Here is a 17,321-nt window from a genome sequence, read left to right on the forward strand (position 1 = left end):
TTCTTTCTTTGTCTTTAATGTTCATCTATTTACTTTGAGAGACAGAGACTGAGCATGAGCCGGGGAGGGAGAGAGAGAAAATCCCAAGCAGGAAGCAGGTTCTGTGCTGTCAGTGCAGAGCCCAATGTGGGGCTCAATCTCACGAACTATGGGATCATGACCCGGGCTGAAATCAAGAGTCAGAGGCTTAACTGACTGAACCACCCAGGCGCCCCCACATCTTGTTTTAATATAAGATGAACTTTGGTAGGCAACAATATTTCCCCTCTTAACTTATATTAGAAAAGTGAGATTAAAAAAATATTGTAAAAGAACCCCCAAACCCCAAAACACTGTAAGACAAGGATCCTCGATTGTTTACCGATTTTCTTAGACTTCCTGGTCACTTGTATGTGGAATCCCTCGTGTCCCTCTGCAGCCAGGCTGAGAGGGGTTTGGTAAGCTTGAAGACGGCCTGGCAGGAAGAATGACTTTTTGGAAACCTCTTAATATAATCTGTCTATTTCTCCTGTCAAGTGCAGAACCATTATGAATAGCAGAAATAGATTTTAAACCTCTCAGAGAAAGAACTGGAAGCCGTGACAGAACGGAAACTGTTCCATATTCCTACAACGCCACGTTTAGGCCAACTTAATGTGAAAAATCACTAGACTCACTGGTCAGTATTTCAAATCCAGGCAGAGCACACACCAGTTTATTTTGAAATGCAACACAGATCCATATTTTATGAATACAACTTATTACTACGTTAACATTATCAGGTAAAAACAGCTTCCAAATGCATGCATAGAAAGTTAGATATAGTCTTTGAACTCCTTATTTCTAAATATACAAAAAATACATTTAAATTATATAATTTTAGTGAATCAAAGACTTATAAAATTACAATTTTGGTTTCCACAACATAGAAAAAATACAAAAATGACTATATATATGGTTGTATAATTTTTTACCCAAATTTCAAAGGAGCAGTATGTACTGGTTTTGAAGTTTTACAATGTTTTATCTAGAAACTCAGAGTTGAAAATAATTTGCAGGTTGTACCACGTCAACGCCAATCTTTTATTATAAATGAATAACCGAAACAAACGAGTAGAAATGAGGGCACAATCTTCATATGCCTCGTAATTTACCTCTACATCTTCTAAACCCTTCCCGTGGGAAGTCTGCTCCAGAGGAACAGCTTTCATCTGGAAGGACAGTGCTTTTATTCCATGACTAACTCTCCATGATGCCTTTGATAACGGTCAGTACGTGTTAAGTGAGTGATCCCAACCTGAGCAAACAGAGCACAGCAGGATGCAGATCAGTGTCTACAAAGCACTACTGCATACCCCAAAGAATTCTCTGCTGGAAGGTGGTCCCTGAAGGGGGTAACCTGAGATACCCAATCAGGTGGGCAGCCGGGCAGGTGATGCCTTTGACTGTGTCCTGAAATGAAAACGGGAAGTCTGACAAAATACCCACCGAACACCACCTTCCTCATTCACACGTTGTTAAGGTGTGACAGTTGGTGGGGTTAGATGTTCTCAATTCATAAAAGAACACTGCCACTTCAAAGGAGAAGTTAATTCATGTTGGAGATAAAAGAAACCAGTTACGGAGGGAGGTGATGGCCGCACGCACGCCTCACTTATCTGCCATGAGCCTTTTGAACGCTGATGGACAGAAGTACACACAGGGGTGGAGACCCTTTTTGAGGAGGGAGTTGTGCGCTGTGTTCTTGCTGCCAAAGTTTAATTTGGTGCAATACCACTGTTTGCGACAGACTGTTCTTTGTAAATAGCGACAAATTATAACAGAGAGGCCCGAATAAAACCCCAGTCCAGCGATCCTGGAAAATCTACATTTTTTTTTTTTATCCCATCTTCTGGAACTATTCCAGAAAAGACTGAAAAAATCTTACCCAAACTAAGTAATAAGACTAATGTAACTCAAATTGTTTCTGTTTTACAGTAGAAGTACATTTTGGAAAAAGAAAAAGCATGAAAAATAGTCTTTCCTCTATATTTAGTTTATGAAGTACAAGAACAGATTCTAATCTCAACATGCCCAAGTTAAGAGTGCTGACTTAAAGAAGCAGAATTTTAATGTTCAATTCAAAAATAATTTTATTACGCATCTGCCTGCATTAAATTTTAGGCTGCATACTTTCTTCTCATTTTCATCTTAATTGTCAAGCTTTTATGAAAATAACACTTAAAAAATTAGTTTTCCATTATGACATTCTTCTGACATTAGCAACTATATTTTAAATAACTACTCAGTAAGCTAGTAAGCTAGGCTTTTAAAATTTTTTAAATCAACCATTAAAAAAGAAAGGTGGGGGGGTGGAAGAAAGAATCCACAAAGAACATTCTGTGTTTAAAATCTAATGCACATCTGAACTTGGGCTTTACATTTTCATCAACCCTTTCTTGAAGAGTCTTAAATGCACAGCTGAGCAATTAAATGGCATGAAGATATGACAGTAATCAGCCCATGTCCACAGGACACTATCTCTTGGCTGCTCCAACACATGGGGATGACACTGCTTTTAGCTCATGGCTGCCCAACGGGAACATATCGCTGCCTCTGGACCTACACTTGGTGGGACTTACACAGGACCATAATTGGGAAAAGTATCCCAACAGAAGAGTTGAATGAAATTTAAAAATAAAATAATAAGGGTGTATAAACCTGTCCCTGAATGTTCTTCGGGATTACATTTCTGAAGTTACACCTTCCATGTGCTTTCAGTAACAGATTCTCTAACTCCTTATGGGACTTGACCGGCTTTGGGTCCACAAACGAGAATAGCTATTGGTAAATACATTACTCAGGGGTGTTCTGAGAATGATACTGTGAAAGGTACTTGTCATTTACTAGCGACTGAGCTTTCCCTTTCTGAGAACTGTCACTGTGTTAAAATATGATTGAGGCTGAGCCCTGGATAAGATAGGTTCTCTACGATGTACACATACTAAGTTCAAGCACGTTTCTTAGTGGCAGGCAGTAATGACTCAACTGAAAACAAACAAAAGGGTTCTAGTTGTTTTCAGATTACAGGTACTACCCCAAAGCTTCACAGACATATACATTGTATAATTAATTCACTAGATATGAGGGGATAGGTCCCAGCCATAATCTCAGAACATTCCAGAGAACAAAGTTTGCCACTTCAAAAATACAGAGTTTCCAGCATGCGGTCAAGCGCTTTGAAAAGGGAATGCTAATAAACACACTGCAGACTGAAACAGAACTCTACTGCAAGCCGGGCATTCAGCTGGTACAACGTCATTACTCAGACTGTAACTCTCAAGTATTTAGTGTTACAGATCTTTATCAGATACAAGAAGGAAACAGGAGGATATAAAATGCCAAATCCCTTTCCAGAGCCATCATAAATATTGGGAACTTCTGGTTGAAAAGCATGCTGAAATGGACCGGCCAGGAGGTTTTATGTAACAGTTTTTGTTCTTTGTTTTTGTTTTTTGTTTTAAATAAAATCCCAGGCCTGTGTGACACTGGATTTTGGTTCTTGTTTTTATTTTTTTAATACTTTAAAAATAGGTCTTACTTATTTTCTATGAAACGTATTGGGAACTCAAAAAGTCTGCAGCATTTTTTGTCATTGAAAAGTTTGTTTTTTAGGGGTGTGCAGAAAGCAGGAACTATTCAAATTTCTTGTGTTCTTCAGTATGAGAAAGGACCTTTCTTCTCTGGTGTATCATGTGGAAGTATAACTGGGGAAAAACTGAAAGAAAAGAGAGTATTGGTTAAAGAGATCACTTAGAATTGCTTAAATCTAAATCACTTAAAATCTAAAGCATGTGGACTTGAGGTCCTCTCTGACTCTCTACTTTCTCATCCCTTCCCCGAGGAAGGGAACAAAGTACGCCTGGGGAAAGGGAAGAAAAATGTAGAGGGACTTACCTTTTCCGGCTTTAGCTGAAGGGAAAGGGTGGTGAGGACCAGAGTGACACAGAGTACCATACTACTATTACCCATCAAGATGCCACAGAGCTGCCAAATAACATTCTACCCCCTCTAATATTATCTTCACACTTATTCTCCGAATTGACATTTAGTGACAGACTTAACCATTCCTGTTTACAGAGGAATTCAGGCCCCAGAGGGGGTAGGTGACTTGTCTGGTTTCATGGCAAATTCTTGGCAATCAGGACCAGTCTCTGGGCTCCTGACACTCAGCCTAGCCCCTTCTGTCACTGCTGTCACCTGAGGGGATCTCCCAAAAGTACTTCCTGAGAACGGTTGTTCTTTGAATGGGAAGACTGAGGAGGGGGAGGAGGGCTATGACATTTCATCTGAACGTGACGAAGCCAGGTTTGGATGTAGAAAGTCCTGATGAAAAGTAAGCTAGTATCTTAGGGACTGGAGATTCTGTTCTTGGTCACTTCATAGATTACTTTAAAAAGTACTGGTTCTCAAATAAATGGGGTGGCCCCTCCTCCCTTAGGAGTATTCGGAAATTGCGGGGAGGGGAGTGTATATTTGGAGGAGGAAGGTTACTGACATTTAACATACGAAGCAGGAATGCCAAAACCTGCAATGTGTGATAGTCCCCACAACTAAGAGCTGTCCCACCCCAAATGCCTATAGGATTCCTGCTGGGAAATGCCAGCTAAGCCACCTGCCTTCACAAGGTTACTGGGAACTGGGGGTTCAACAACTGTGTAATAACTCCAGTGGGATGGTCTTAAATGTACAATATGCTTCCTCCTCTTCCCTTCTCAACAGCTCCAATCTCTACTTTGTAGACAGTAACCTGTATTTCTGGGCGGGGGGTGGGGGTGGGGTGGTAATTTCCACTATTCCCCTGACAGTTTCTTCCTTTTTAAATGGGTTCCACGTTGGCCAAATTTCAAACGATCCTCCCGAAGCACTCTAAGACATCAGGGGGTGTGCACACATGGATCTGGGAAACCGCAGAGGAGGCGCCGGTACCGACCAGGACTGCCATCCCCTCCACTCGCTACTTGTAGGCAGGAAGTTATTCGGAGAAAAGACCCAGCTTGTGCACAGAATTCAACAGGGAGAGAACTATTCTGGTACGAAAGCCAGAAAATTTGACAAGCTCTATAATCTAAAAACTGGAAGTAAAGATATAATTAAACCATAAGGAATGCTAATTGCAATCATTTAAAAATGTGGGGCCAGTCATTTTTCTATAGATATACTTTAGTAAAGGGAAACTTTGTGGCAAAGTACACTAAGGACTTTTGCACTGGTTGCAGGGCTGGCTAAAGCTTCCGCACTAGTTCAGAGGGGCTGAGGATGACCTGGAAGCCATTCGTTAGACCCTCGGTGGCAGCAGCAAGCCGGCTGAGTATCCTCCTCCCCATGGGTGAGGGCCAGAGGTCAGAGATGGGAGGGCGGATATGGCCGTCTCATTTCTTTGCAACTTCGGAGGTTTCTCTGTGCCCGAGCAAAGGAATGTGTGTGGAGGTGGCCAGGAGAATGGGGGCCCTAGGGCTGGTGGTTCTCTACAGTTCTAGTAATGATTTCTTGGTGATCAGAACTTGGGTGATGCTGTCTCCATCTGAATTACCCACATGTTTAGGCTGAACCCAACTATAAATGGCCAAAACAATTCCAGACACATGGCTACTATTTTTAACCATGGACTCCAAAGAAGAAACCCCCTAAGACAATCTCGACCTGACAATAGGCTATTTTGCATTCTACCTTCTTCTCTCCCAGTTCAGCACACACGGAATGGGGATGGTTGCTGTGCACTCGAGGGTTGTGGTGGGGGTAGGGGTTCCTCTCGGGAGAGGAACACTGGAGGCTGAGAGCAAACGGAAGTACGCTGCCTGGGAAAAGTGTCTTCTCAGTGTCTCTGAAAATCGGAGGTGTGGTTATGCTTACTGATGACCTGGAGGGTGCCCAACTTCTCAGTGTCCTCACCCTACATTGGTGTTTCTCATTTCTCAGCACCCCCCTTTTTTGTTTTGTAAATCCCAACCCCTACAGCCAACTTTTATCAATGTAGGGGGCTTAGGAAATGTAGACAGGACTTAAACATCTACAAGTCCCACAGATACTATACACGGTGCAGCTGCAGCAAGGTGGGAGAGGGGCACCTTGCAAGGGAGTGAGGGTGCTTCCAAAGCACCCCAAGACAAGAAAATTCCCAGGGTTACAATTTGGGTTATATGTGCAACAATGCAACAATAGGTCAGGACCATAAAGAAAGGATGTTTTTTATATAATACACACATATTACCAACTTCCCATTAGAGAAGATAAAAAGAAACTGAAGTTGTAGAAAGAACACCAAATTTGGTCAAGGCTGGATGTCAACAGCAACCTCTCTTAACTCTGCATTTTCTTCTTATAAATACAAAGTTTTGGAAAGTTGGAAATGTGCTGTTGGCTGGAATGAACTGTACAAACTGGTCTCAACAACCTAAACAACTAAAAACATCCAGGGCAACTGGCTCAGGCCAAAGCCATAATGAGTGCCAGCAGACACAAATGATTTATATCTGAAGATAGGGCCTGGGCTGTCATCTTGACCCTGGATTGGGGCGGGTGTGTGTGTGTGTGTGTGTGTGTGTGTGTGTGTGTGTCAGGGATTTGGAGAAAATCTGTTAATCTTTATTTGAAATCAGCCCTTTTTCTTGGTCTATAGGAGTTAAGCCACCTTAAGAAAGAAGTAATATAGACTTCAACCAAGCCAAGTTCTTAGCAAAACGAGGCTGAGAATGGAAGAAGGGGAAGGAACCCAGGTCAAGAAAGCCAACTTCTGTGGAGAACCCCAACCTACTCTTTGTGTTCTCTCCTATCTCTCAGTCTTAAGGCCCATAAGGACAATCCCACGGAACGGGGTTTGTTTTCCCTCGGGAATCACTATCACCTGTGCTTGACCAGGCCCCTTAACTAGATAAAGGGTTCAGTATAGGCAGAGGCAAAAGTCTGGGCACTGGTTGGCCACCAGACCACAAAAAAGACTAGGAGGTACAGAGAGACTCAGGCTGTCCTGGAATGAAGACATTCCTTCTTTGGCAGACTAAGATCTTATAGCATCTCTGAGGTAGGGGCTCCATAATTTGATTTCATGATACTATCCCTGCTCCTCTGCCAGTTATCCAATCTGATACCTATCTCTTATTCATTCAAAACCTTTTGCTGATTTAAAAATTAAAAAAAAAATTTTTTTAATGTTTATTTTTGAAAGAGAGATTGTGTGGGGAGGAGGGGCAGAGAGACAGGGAGACACAAGCAAAGCAGGCTCCAGGCTCTGAGCTGTCAGCACAGAGACAAAACCGGGGCTCGAACTCACAGACTGCAAGATCAAGACCTGAGCCAAAGTCGGATGCTCAACCGACTGAGCCACCCAGGTGCCCCAAAAACTTTTGCTGATTTTAAATAAATCCTGTGGTGCCCACTGGGATAACGTGTGCTACTCTGGGGGTGGCAACACTGCAACTAGGAACCGTGGCTCTAGATATTGGAAAATGGGGGGCACCTGGCTGGCTCAGTCGGTGGGGCGTGTGGCTCTTGATTTTGGGATTGTGAGTTCGAGCCCTTCGTTGGGTGTGGAGGTTACTTAGCCTGGAGCCTGCTTCAGATTCTGTGTCTCCCTCTCTCTCTGCTCCTATTTTGCTCATGCTCTCTCTCTCTCTTTTAAAAACAAACATTAAAAAATATAAATGAAATAAAAAATATTTAGAGACTGGAAAATGAAACTCGAAGGGAACGAAACTAGAAAGATGAACAACCATAAGCTAATTTAGACTCTTCTCTATTTATCTTTTTTGTTTGAAAATCAACTACCTTTTTAATTTGAAGAGAAAGGGCCTTTGGCCACCACGGTTCCAGTACCAAAGAGGAGGACTTGATAATTAATAAAGAGTGGAAAATGAATCATGAAGCAGAATTACAGTCCAAGAATTTCTCCAAGATAAACGTTCACATGAAATCTGGATGTAGTTTTTGTTTTTTTGTTTTTTTTCTCACAACGCATGAAATGCAATTTTCCACAGAGGGACACAAACATGTCGCTTACGATTGTTAGGATGATTCATTCAGTTCACGCTGTGGGCTGAAGAAAAATCCAACCTTCCTGTCTGAATTTAACCTGAGGTTTAGGGGAGAATATAGCATCTTACAGACTAAAATAAAACTCACAGTCACAATGGCTATAAAAATAGCTAAATGAGAAGACACATTAACTTTACATATCCTCGCCTAGAACAAAATCTTTTTGGATATGTGAAAATCAATCATAGGATTTCAAGTGAATATCAGAATTTGAGCAAAGGACTAAACAACTCTTCCTCAGCAAACAGGATTCACTTCACAGAAGCCTCAAACATGGCCATTTCTCTTTGTTACCGAATATGCTGATAGGCACATCTGATTACCTGTATTTCAACCTTTAGCAGGATTATTAAAATAACTGGAAATCATCCTGAAGAGAACATATGTCCTGTTCAGATGATTTTAGTGATTATTTCCAAACAAGAAAATAAGAAATATAGAAAAAATATATTTTTATTTTGCTATTTGTTTCTAGTTAACTATCGGTTCCTTAAAAATGAAGTAACTATTTTGATAAAATAAAAATGCAAAAATCTCTTTACAATGTTTTCCAAATACCTTAACAAGCAGTTCTCAAGAGACAGAAAAACTCACGGTAAGTCTTTAATGGCCTTTTTCGTTTTCTACTCAGCACGTTCCCTCAATAGGTAGTTAACCTTTCTCGGTATTCACTGTTCCAAACCTACACACTGAGAAGGGCTGCATTTTGGCAGCTATCTTGAGAACGGTTCATCTTTATTCAATTACTACCAGAGAAAATTCCCTCTAACAGTCAGCATTCAATAAAAACCAAAGCGTTCCCAATAAATCAGATTTACATTTATTTGGATATGGTATAAAAACATCCAAAGGCATTTAACTCTAGTTATTGTAGAGCCAGTTTTAAAAACATAAATAAATATATGTATAACTGTTTACTTACTTGGAATGTAGGAGATCATTATCAGAATTAGGAATGCATAATAGTCAAAGGAGAAATTGTACTTGTTAGGTAAACTGATGGAGTACAGGCCCGCCTGTCTGACAAAGGGCAAAGCAGCATATATTGTGAGCAGCTCTCCTGACACTCCCATTGGGTACAGCACAATGAAGAGTGTATACCTGAAACAAAACAGAATATTCATGACTGAGGCTCGAAGCCAGCACTAGTAGGATACATTCCCACCCTTCTAATCCGTACAGGTTTTCCAGGAAGCTACTCTTTCTACTTTTTCCTGTTTGCCCACTATTTAAATTCATGCTTTACAAGCCAGTCTTTGGAAAGGGCCTATAGCAGGTATGTCTCTGAATGTTCTAAAATAAAACATAATAAATGTGTTCAGTCAGCTTACAATTTGTTCAGTTTGGCCCAATAAACAACATTCAATACAACTCCCTAAAATAACAAGGATGATGCCAATCATTGGTGAAGTAGAGGCACTGAGTCATGGTTCATATAAGGATCCTGCCCTGTGGGGTAGAAGTGGAGCTGGGGGCTTTGCAGGGAGTTGGTGGGGGAGACGTTAGAGCATGTAGCTAGAATCCCTACAATGTATACCAAACTGGTCTGTGGACTGAAAAACATAGCGCATCCAGTGTGCTTTTAGTGCTGCTATTAGCCAAATGTCTGTACATGTTATTGTGAAAAATGAAATATATGCTAATTTCAAAAACCTTAAAAGTTCCTAACAGCTTTTGGTCACTATGCAATTTTTCAAAACCAAAACAAAACAAACAACCCAACCCTACAGTTACTATTACAGAGGAGAATCCACACAATTTTTTTCACTTTAAAAAGGAATTATGTTTCAAAAAGAATTCAGAGAGAAGTTCATCCTGTGGAACTAACTGGAAATCATTCGGAGGTGTTAGTATTGCTAAGGAAACCATCAGCTCAAATTTTAAAGAGGCTTTGGTGTTTGTAGCTGACAGCGAGCACTCTGGGTTCCAAACTTCCAGGTGCAGAAGTTGTGCTGAGGAATCTGTGACAAAGAACGGAAGCCGTGTTCACCGTGTTCCCCGCTGCCAGCTTCAGCCATGCTAAAGAGGTCAGTGGAAAAGGAAGATTCTTCCATAGGCCATGGACAACCATGGACAAGAAAATCATTCTCCACTGATAAGTTCAGGGCTGGGCAGCCAACTCTCCCTGTAACAGACCAGACAGCTTCCATGATGCTTGCCTGGTTAGTTACTAATTGCTATCTTTTTCCATTCTTCCCTTTTCCTAATAAAATTGTGTACTGGGGGGAATAAGGAAGTTTGCATACTTGAAACGTTGGAAACAACTGATTGATGTCTCTAATTTAACCATCAAACTCATAAATTGTCTAGGAAGCACCATTTTCCTTCTATGAAATGAGCAGTTGGGTCCCAAGGACAGTTTTGATCCTTTTGCTTTGTCACTCTCCCCACAGTCTTCTCCAACTCAGAACATTGCTCACAACCATCTCCTGAATTAGTTCAGATAAATGGATGAACTGTCAGCCCTTTACCCAATTCATAACAAATACTGCTGGCAAAAATTATCAAAGCAAAATAAAATTGCTAACATTCTAAAACCACATGTATCGTTTGTTATGAATTAAAAATTGAGTCATAGCCTCTTGGCAAAACTGAGACTAGGAGAATTGGACTTGGTCCAAAAAACATAAGGGCAGGAGCTCATCAGTAAAATTTGGTATGAAAAAAAAGAGAGGTTACATCAAATCTCTACCGAATAATTTAAATGAAAATAATTGATCCAATAAAAATAAATATATACAACTTAAAACAGTATTTCTAATAATCAAAGTTAAGGAGCATCCCTTATCCTGATGAAATCCGAAGACCAGTCTCGTATCACCAATCCCAACACCTGTCTCATACAATTAAAAAAAACTCTGAAGTATAGTTGACATCGTATATATATTTATTTTTAGGAGCTTGGAGACAATATTTAGCAAAAAAGGACAAATACAGTGATGGATCACTTCAAAAGTTAATCTTTATCCCATGTACTTTACCTGGCCCATTTGATGAGGTAAGGCAGATGGTTTAATAGACTGAAAGTATAAAAGGAGTAACGGATAATTTCTGTGATTGTCCAGGCAATAACAAACAGGAGGACACTGTCTTCACTCTGTACCTGAAGGAAAAGGAACAAAAGCAAAAGCAAACACATAAAACATTTTAACAAAGAAGCTGCACCAGTGTGCAGCACCAGCCACGCCCCCTCCCCCACCCCCGCCCTCTTGCCGAGCTAGGGGACTGAACAACTGGACACAGCCCTGGTCTGTATCCTTGGGGGCCACAGCACAGCACAGGAAGAGCCTACCTACCATATATAGGAACATGTGCCTATCACAACAGCTGTGTAGAGCCGAGTGATTAAGGGCCAGTGAGAAGAACTCAGCTTACTGATGAGTAGGAGGGGCAGAAACAGGAATCCCACGAGTTATAGCCCACAGGAAAAAACAAACACAGATGAGTGTTTTGTCTGCTGGCCTGCTGCGGAGAATGTGAACTGATGTTAGTGGGAGTCAAGACTAGTTAGATAAGAAGGTAGCAGGGCAAACTGGTGGCAAGCTTGGGGTCTGTCCGTTAACAAGAATTTTAATTTGATCTGCATGACAGCTAAGAATCTGAGGAAACTTCAAAGGAGGGGAACATAGTGCCTGAAATACAACTGAAGATGAGGCTAATTCACTGGGTAGGATGAATTCAAGTGAAGGAAGAAGAGCCAGAGACTGTCTGAAAGGCATAGCCCATTTATTCTCTCCCATTGGTGATTTCTTCCCCTGAAGAAGCCTGGTTTAACTTAAAAATTATAGAAACTTCCATGCTGACCACAGGAGGCTCTGGAATTTCCAGCCTCTTCTGGATTATTTTCATGATGAAAATAACGATAAACTTGAACACAGCACACCCCCCCCCCCCCCAGGTGGTTTTTAGGTTTTAGATGCCTTGGACTGCAAATCTCACGTGGAATGTATTTCTACCACACTGGCATTTTCTTTCAGTGCCTCCGCCATCCCCCCAGCCACATTTATAATGATCCTGGTCCAGGCTGGAAGACCAGTAACAAGAAACTACCTTGTACCCAATTCACTCATGGTTTCTTGAATCTAATACAGGCAGTCAGAGAGCTGGATGTGATTAAGAAATTCCACTGAGTAAACAGGACAGATTTGGACAAGATGGATGTTCTCTGCCTTATTCCTAACACCTAATACAACAAAGGTATGGCATTCTAACCTTAACTTTTCTTCCTTGCATTTGCAATGTGAATACTTTTTCGCACTTATATTCTTCCTCAGAGAGGGTACATGGAGCGATCCACCTACGCAATAAAATAACTAGTCATTTACATACCTATTAGCTAAATTGCTCTGACAAAGAATTTCATAAATGCATAGTTACTAATCCCTAAAAATAATAAGAATTTTGCACTGTCAAGAGCAAGAGTACTTTTTGTTTTCCTGGTGCTCTTGTATTAGCCCGAGTAAAACCTAAATACCTCTGAAGCTTTTACGTTTCATTTTTCAGTCTGTCCCCAAATCCTTGCTTAAAATCCACCTATACTAAAACATAATTTCAGAGCATTTTGCTTTTTGATGTATTTTGTAATCTTCCTCATCTGAAGATCTGTTTTACAGCTATGGGATGAAGGCTTGCCTAAAGATCTCTGGGTTGCAATAGGGAGCCCTTCCAATATTTTGCATTCTAATCATCTTGAAAGCAGGGAACGTGTTTTATTCATCTTCTGATTCCTAAAAGCACTTTGTGCTTTTTGCTAAGTGGAGCAAACAAATTCAATTCTAATCAGGTCACTCCAAGATTAAGTTCCTGCTTTGGATACCTGATATTAGTTTCTGTATAGTCTTAAGTGGCCTTCCAAAAGACAGGTAACAAACAACCCCCCTTGCACTCTGGTCCAGCCTCGGGGTTACTGGACTCATTCTCTCCAGGCCCAAGTTAGATCTGAACCAAAAGAACGGTAACAAGCTCACACTCAGGCTGGATGTGAAAGCAGGTGCTCCCAGAACCCAGCTGTGAAGACCATGTTATACAAATGGTACCTTCAGATTAACAGGAAGGTACTTGGGTAAAGTCAGTGATCCAAGCTTATCTGATTTGTAAACAATTATCCAATGACACAAAACAGCGACAGAATGTAATGAGTTGAAGCTAGTAAGATCAATGAGACTCAAACGGCTATTTGTATACCTGTGTTCACAGGAGCGTGATTCACAATAGCTTAAAGGTAGAAACAGCCCAAATGTCCATCAACAGTTGAATGGTATATACATACAGTGGAATATTAGTCAGCCTTGAAAAGGGAGTTCTGACCCATGCTACAATGTGGATGAACCTTGAACACAATTTGCTAAGTGAAATAAGCCAGTCACAAAAAGACAAGTACTATATCCCACTCATCTGGTACCCAGAGAAGTCAAATTCAGACAGGAAGTAGGAATAGAAGGCTGCCAGGGGTGAGGGGTGGGAGGAAATAGGAAATAAATGTTTAATGAATACAGAGTTTTGGTTGGGAAAGATGAACAATGTTTTGGAGACGGACGGTGGTGATGATTGTACAACGACAGGAATGTACTTACTGCACCTGAACCATACACTTAAAAATGGTTAACATGGACAATTTTGTTATGTTTTACCACAATAAAAAACCCACTAAGATAAAATTTAACCAGGCTAACTATTCAGCAGCAACAGAATGACTCCACCACAGAATGGAGAAGACTCAGCTTACGAATCTGGGAGATGAGCAGTTTTTAGTGAACTACAAACTTCATATGTGCCAACAGGGTGCAGGTGGTTGTTCAAACGACCAATCAGCCAAGCAACCAACCAGTATTTGGCCACATTAATAGTCTCATCCCAGTGATTCCATTCCAAATAGATTAGATCCCACCCAGAGGTCTGAGTAGGTTATGAGAACCCCTGAACAAGCAAAGCTTACTTTGGAAAAGGAGAAGGTTAACTACTTCAGAATATGTAAATGAATATTGTGTGCAACTGGCATATGGACACAAGACTAATGGCAAAGTTAACAGGGAGTAAAAATGCCTAGTTAAAATAAGAAGTGTGTAACAAGCCAGTTGACTAATGAAATAGGCCGCCCCATGAAGCCGTGTGCTTCCCGACTCTGGACATCGTCAAACTGAGACTGCTCAGGAGAAAGTCCTGAGCAGGGTGGAAGGCTGACTTAGAAGCAGCCAATGAAAGCTTCCAGCTGCTGTTCTTTGTAGAGAGGGGTGGGGTGTGCATATAGCCTGTACATGGGAAAGGCACAAGACTCTGGCTAACCCCAACCTCTTTGCATAAATGGAAATTTTTTTAACTGGAAAAGAAATGGGTAGAGTCTTTTAAGAGTACTTAGGGGTGCCTGGGTGGCGCAGTCGGTTAGGCGTCCGACTTCAGCCAGGTCACGATCTCGCGGTCCGTGAGTTCGAGCCCCGCGTCAGGCTCTGGGCTGATGGCTCGGAGCCTGGAGCCTGTTTCCGATTCTGTGTCTCCCTCTCTCTCTGCCCCTCCCCCATTCATGCTCTGTCTCTCTCTGTCCCAAAAATAAATAAAAAACGTTGAAAAAAAAAATTTAAGAGTACTTAAAAATAAGTTTCCTTTATCAAAGAAGATGAGGGAGGAGAGAATAATTTAAAGACCTCCCTTCATTGCTGACTACTGAGGGCATACCATGGGAATAGTTCTCTGGCTCTTTATCCCTGACTCTAAGGTCTTCAGGGCTCCGCTTCTCCTCTCAGGTGGCTTTCTCGGGCCCTGACACAGGTCTGCACACAAGGCATGTGCGGGGTCAGTGCCCCTTAACTCAAATGATACCATCTATTTTCTTTCTTTCTGGTTTGTTTGTTTTTGTTTTTGTTTTTAAAGCAGGAGTTGGGAACACTTTTCTAACACATGGGGAGCCTTTCTATCAAAGGCCAATGACTCAGAGAAAAAGATCACTTAAGGTAAAAAAAAAAAAAAAAAAAAGCCAGTTTAGCTTTGGAGGGGTTTTTGGAAGGGCTAAGGCCTACAATTATAAAAAGTTCAACTTAGCTACTCTTTGAATTAGGAACTAGAAACACATGATTTTATTCATTATCACGAATAAGAGGTTTAATATGCCTACACAAAGATGTGCTGGCAATCGTCACACAGCATTACCCAGAACAGCTGAAAGTAAAAACAACCCAAATGTCCAGCAACTGGCAAATGGATAAACAAAATGTGATATAATCCATACAATGGACTACTATTTGGCCACACAAAGAAAGAAATATCGATACATGCTACAATATAGATAAACCTCAAAAACATGCTGCTGAGTGAAGGACGCCAAATGCAAACTATTTCATTTATATGAAACGTCCAGAAAAGGCAAATCTAGAGACAGAACGTAGATTACTGGGGCGCCTGGTGGCTCAATTGCTTAAGCATCTGACTTCAGCTCAGGTCATGATCTCACGGTTCATGAGTTTGAGCCCTGTGTCAGGCTCTGTGGTGACAGCTCAGAGCCTGGAGCCTGCTTCAGATCCTCTGTCTCCCCCTCTCTCTGCTCTTACCCCATTGGTGCTCTCACTCTCTCTCAAAAATGAAACATTAAAAAAAAAAGAAAGAACGAAAGTAGATTACTTGTTGCCATGGGCTGGGAGTGGGTTAGGAATGAACTTTAAAGGGCATGAAGGATCACAGTGAGGTGATGGAAATGCTCTAAAACTGGATTATGATGACGGTTACACAACTTGGTAAATTTACTAAACAGCACTGAACTGTACACCTAAAATGGGTGAATTTGATCGTAGGTAAATTATACCTCCATAAAACTGTCTTTTAAAAAAGAATATGACATTTAAGTTTTTTTTTTCTTTGAAGTAATCTCTATGCCCAGCATGGGGCTGAAAGTCATGACCCCAGAGATCAAGAGTCGCACACACTACCAACTGAGCCACCAGGCACCCTGATGTTTACTTTAAATTATATTATTGCCTTTTAAGAGAAAAGTAGGTATGTGGGGGGGGGGGGGAGAAGAAGGGAGATAAAGGAGGTTTATCAAGGTTTACAAAGGAAAAGCAGGGGACAAAGGGTTGGTTGCCAAAAATGTCCGAAAGCCATGTTTCAAAGTTGCACGTTTGCAATCGTGGCACAAATGGGAGTGGGAGTGGGGCGGCTCTGCCAGTCTGGAAGCCTTCCTCTGCCCAGTGCAGTCAGTGAGCTGCGTACCGGACCCTCCGTGCTGCAGACGGCAGGTTTCCGTCCCCTGCTCTATGGCGAGGGTGTAGGCGCTTGGGTGTGGGAGGCTTGTGTAATTTAGCCAAGGGAGTTTACATAGAAATTCAAGCTGGAGAAACAAATGGGTGCAAGAGAAAAACCTTTACACACAAATAGCATCATATGTTTGACTTTAAAAGGCTCAGGGAGTATCAGTACATGAAAAGCTGTCATTTTTATTACATTCAAAGGAAAACAGATGGTGCCACATAAGAAAATCACTATTGTAGAAACCCTATTCTTCTTAGCATTTCGGAACCTGCTGCTTCCCGCTCTGGTTATTTTAAAGAAATCCCAAGATCATGCTTTATGATAAGTGTTCTTTCTTCTCCTTAATACCCCCTTCATTTGTGAAGAGAGGAGATTTTGGTAAAATCTAGAAGGCAAGGACTTGAGTCTCTTGGCAGAGCTCTGAAGAGTATGTTTGTCTTAGTCTGCTGGGGCTGCTGTAATAAAATACCACAGACTGGTGGCTTAAACGACAGAAATATGTTTTCTCACAGTTCTAGAGGCTGAGATCAAGGTGCTGGCATATTTGGTTTCTGGTAAGGGGTCTCTTCCCGGTTTGCAGCTAGCACCTTATCATCACGTTTTCATGTGGCAGGGAGGGAAAGGGAGAGCCTTCTAGGGTCTCTTCTTATAAGGGCACCAACCTCCTCATGAGGATCCCACCCTCATGACCTCATCTAAACCTAAGTACTTCTTATATGCCCTCCAAATACCACAATACTGGGGGTTAGGGCTTCAACACACACATTTGGGGAGAACACAATTCACTCCACAGCAATGTTCCTGACCAGGTGTTGGCAAGCTTTTTCTGTAAATGGCTAAATAACAAATATTTTAGGCTTTGCCTCCAAATACTTTAGGCTTTGTCATGTATTCATCTTTGTTGTTTCTCACACCCTTTAAAAATGTAAAAACCATTATAAATTGCAGGCTAGATTTGGCCCACAGGTCAATCCCCATTCTAGGTTCATATGACCCCTCCCTCCAACTTTTCCCTTCATATGACCTGTGTACAGATA

The 17,321-nt window shown here is 41.4% G+C and overlaps 1 protein-coding gene across 1 annotated transcript in view; it reads right to left on the reverse strand.

Moving 5' to 3' along the window:
• Positions 1-659: 659 nt before the first annotated feature.
• Positions 660-17,321, reverse strand: part of HACD2 (3-hydroxyacyl-CoA dehydratase 2) — a 102,714-nt gene continuing 86,052 nt past the window's right edge. The window contains exons 5-7 of the mRNA XM_049628308.1: positions 11,031-11,152; positions 8,972-9,150; positions 660-3,736 (exon numbers count right to left, since the gene is read on the reverse strand). Coding sequence (XP_049484265.1) covers positions 3,654-3,736; positions 8,972-9,150; positions 11,031-11,152 — 384 coding nt within the window. The 3' untranslated portion in view covers positions 660-3,653. The remainder of the gene's footprint in view (positions 3,737-8,971; positions 9,151-11,030; positions 11,153-17,321) is intronic.

This window comes from Panthera uncia, chromosome C2 (genome assembly GCF_023721935.1).
Source record: "Panthera uncia isolate 11264 chromosome C2, Puncia_PCG_1.0, whole genome shotgun sequence".
Classification (NCBI taxonomy): Eukaryota; Metazoa; Chordata; class Mammalia; order Carnivora; family Felidae; genus Panthera; species Panthera uncia.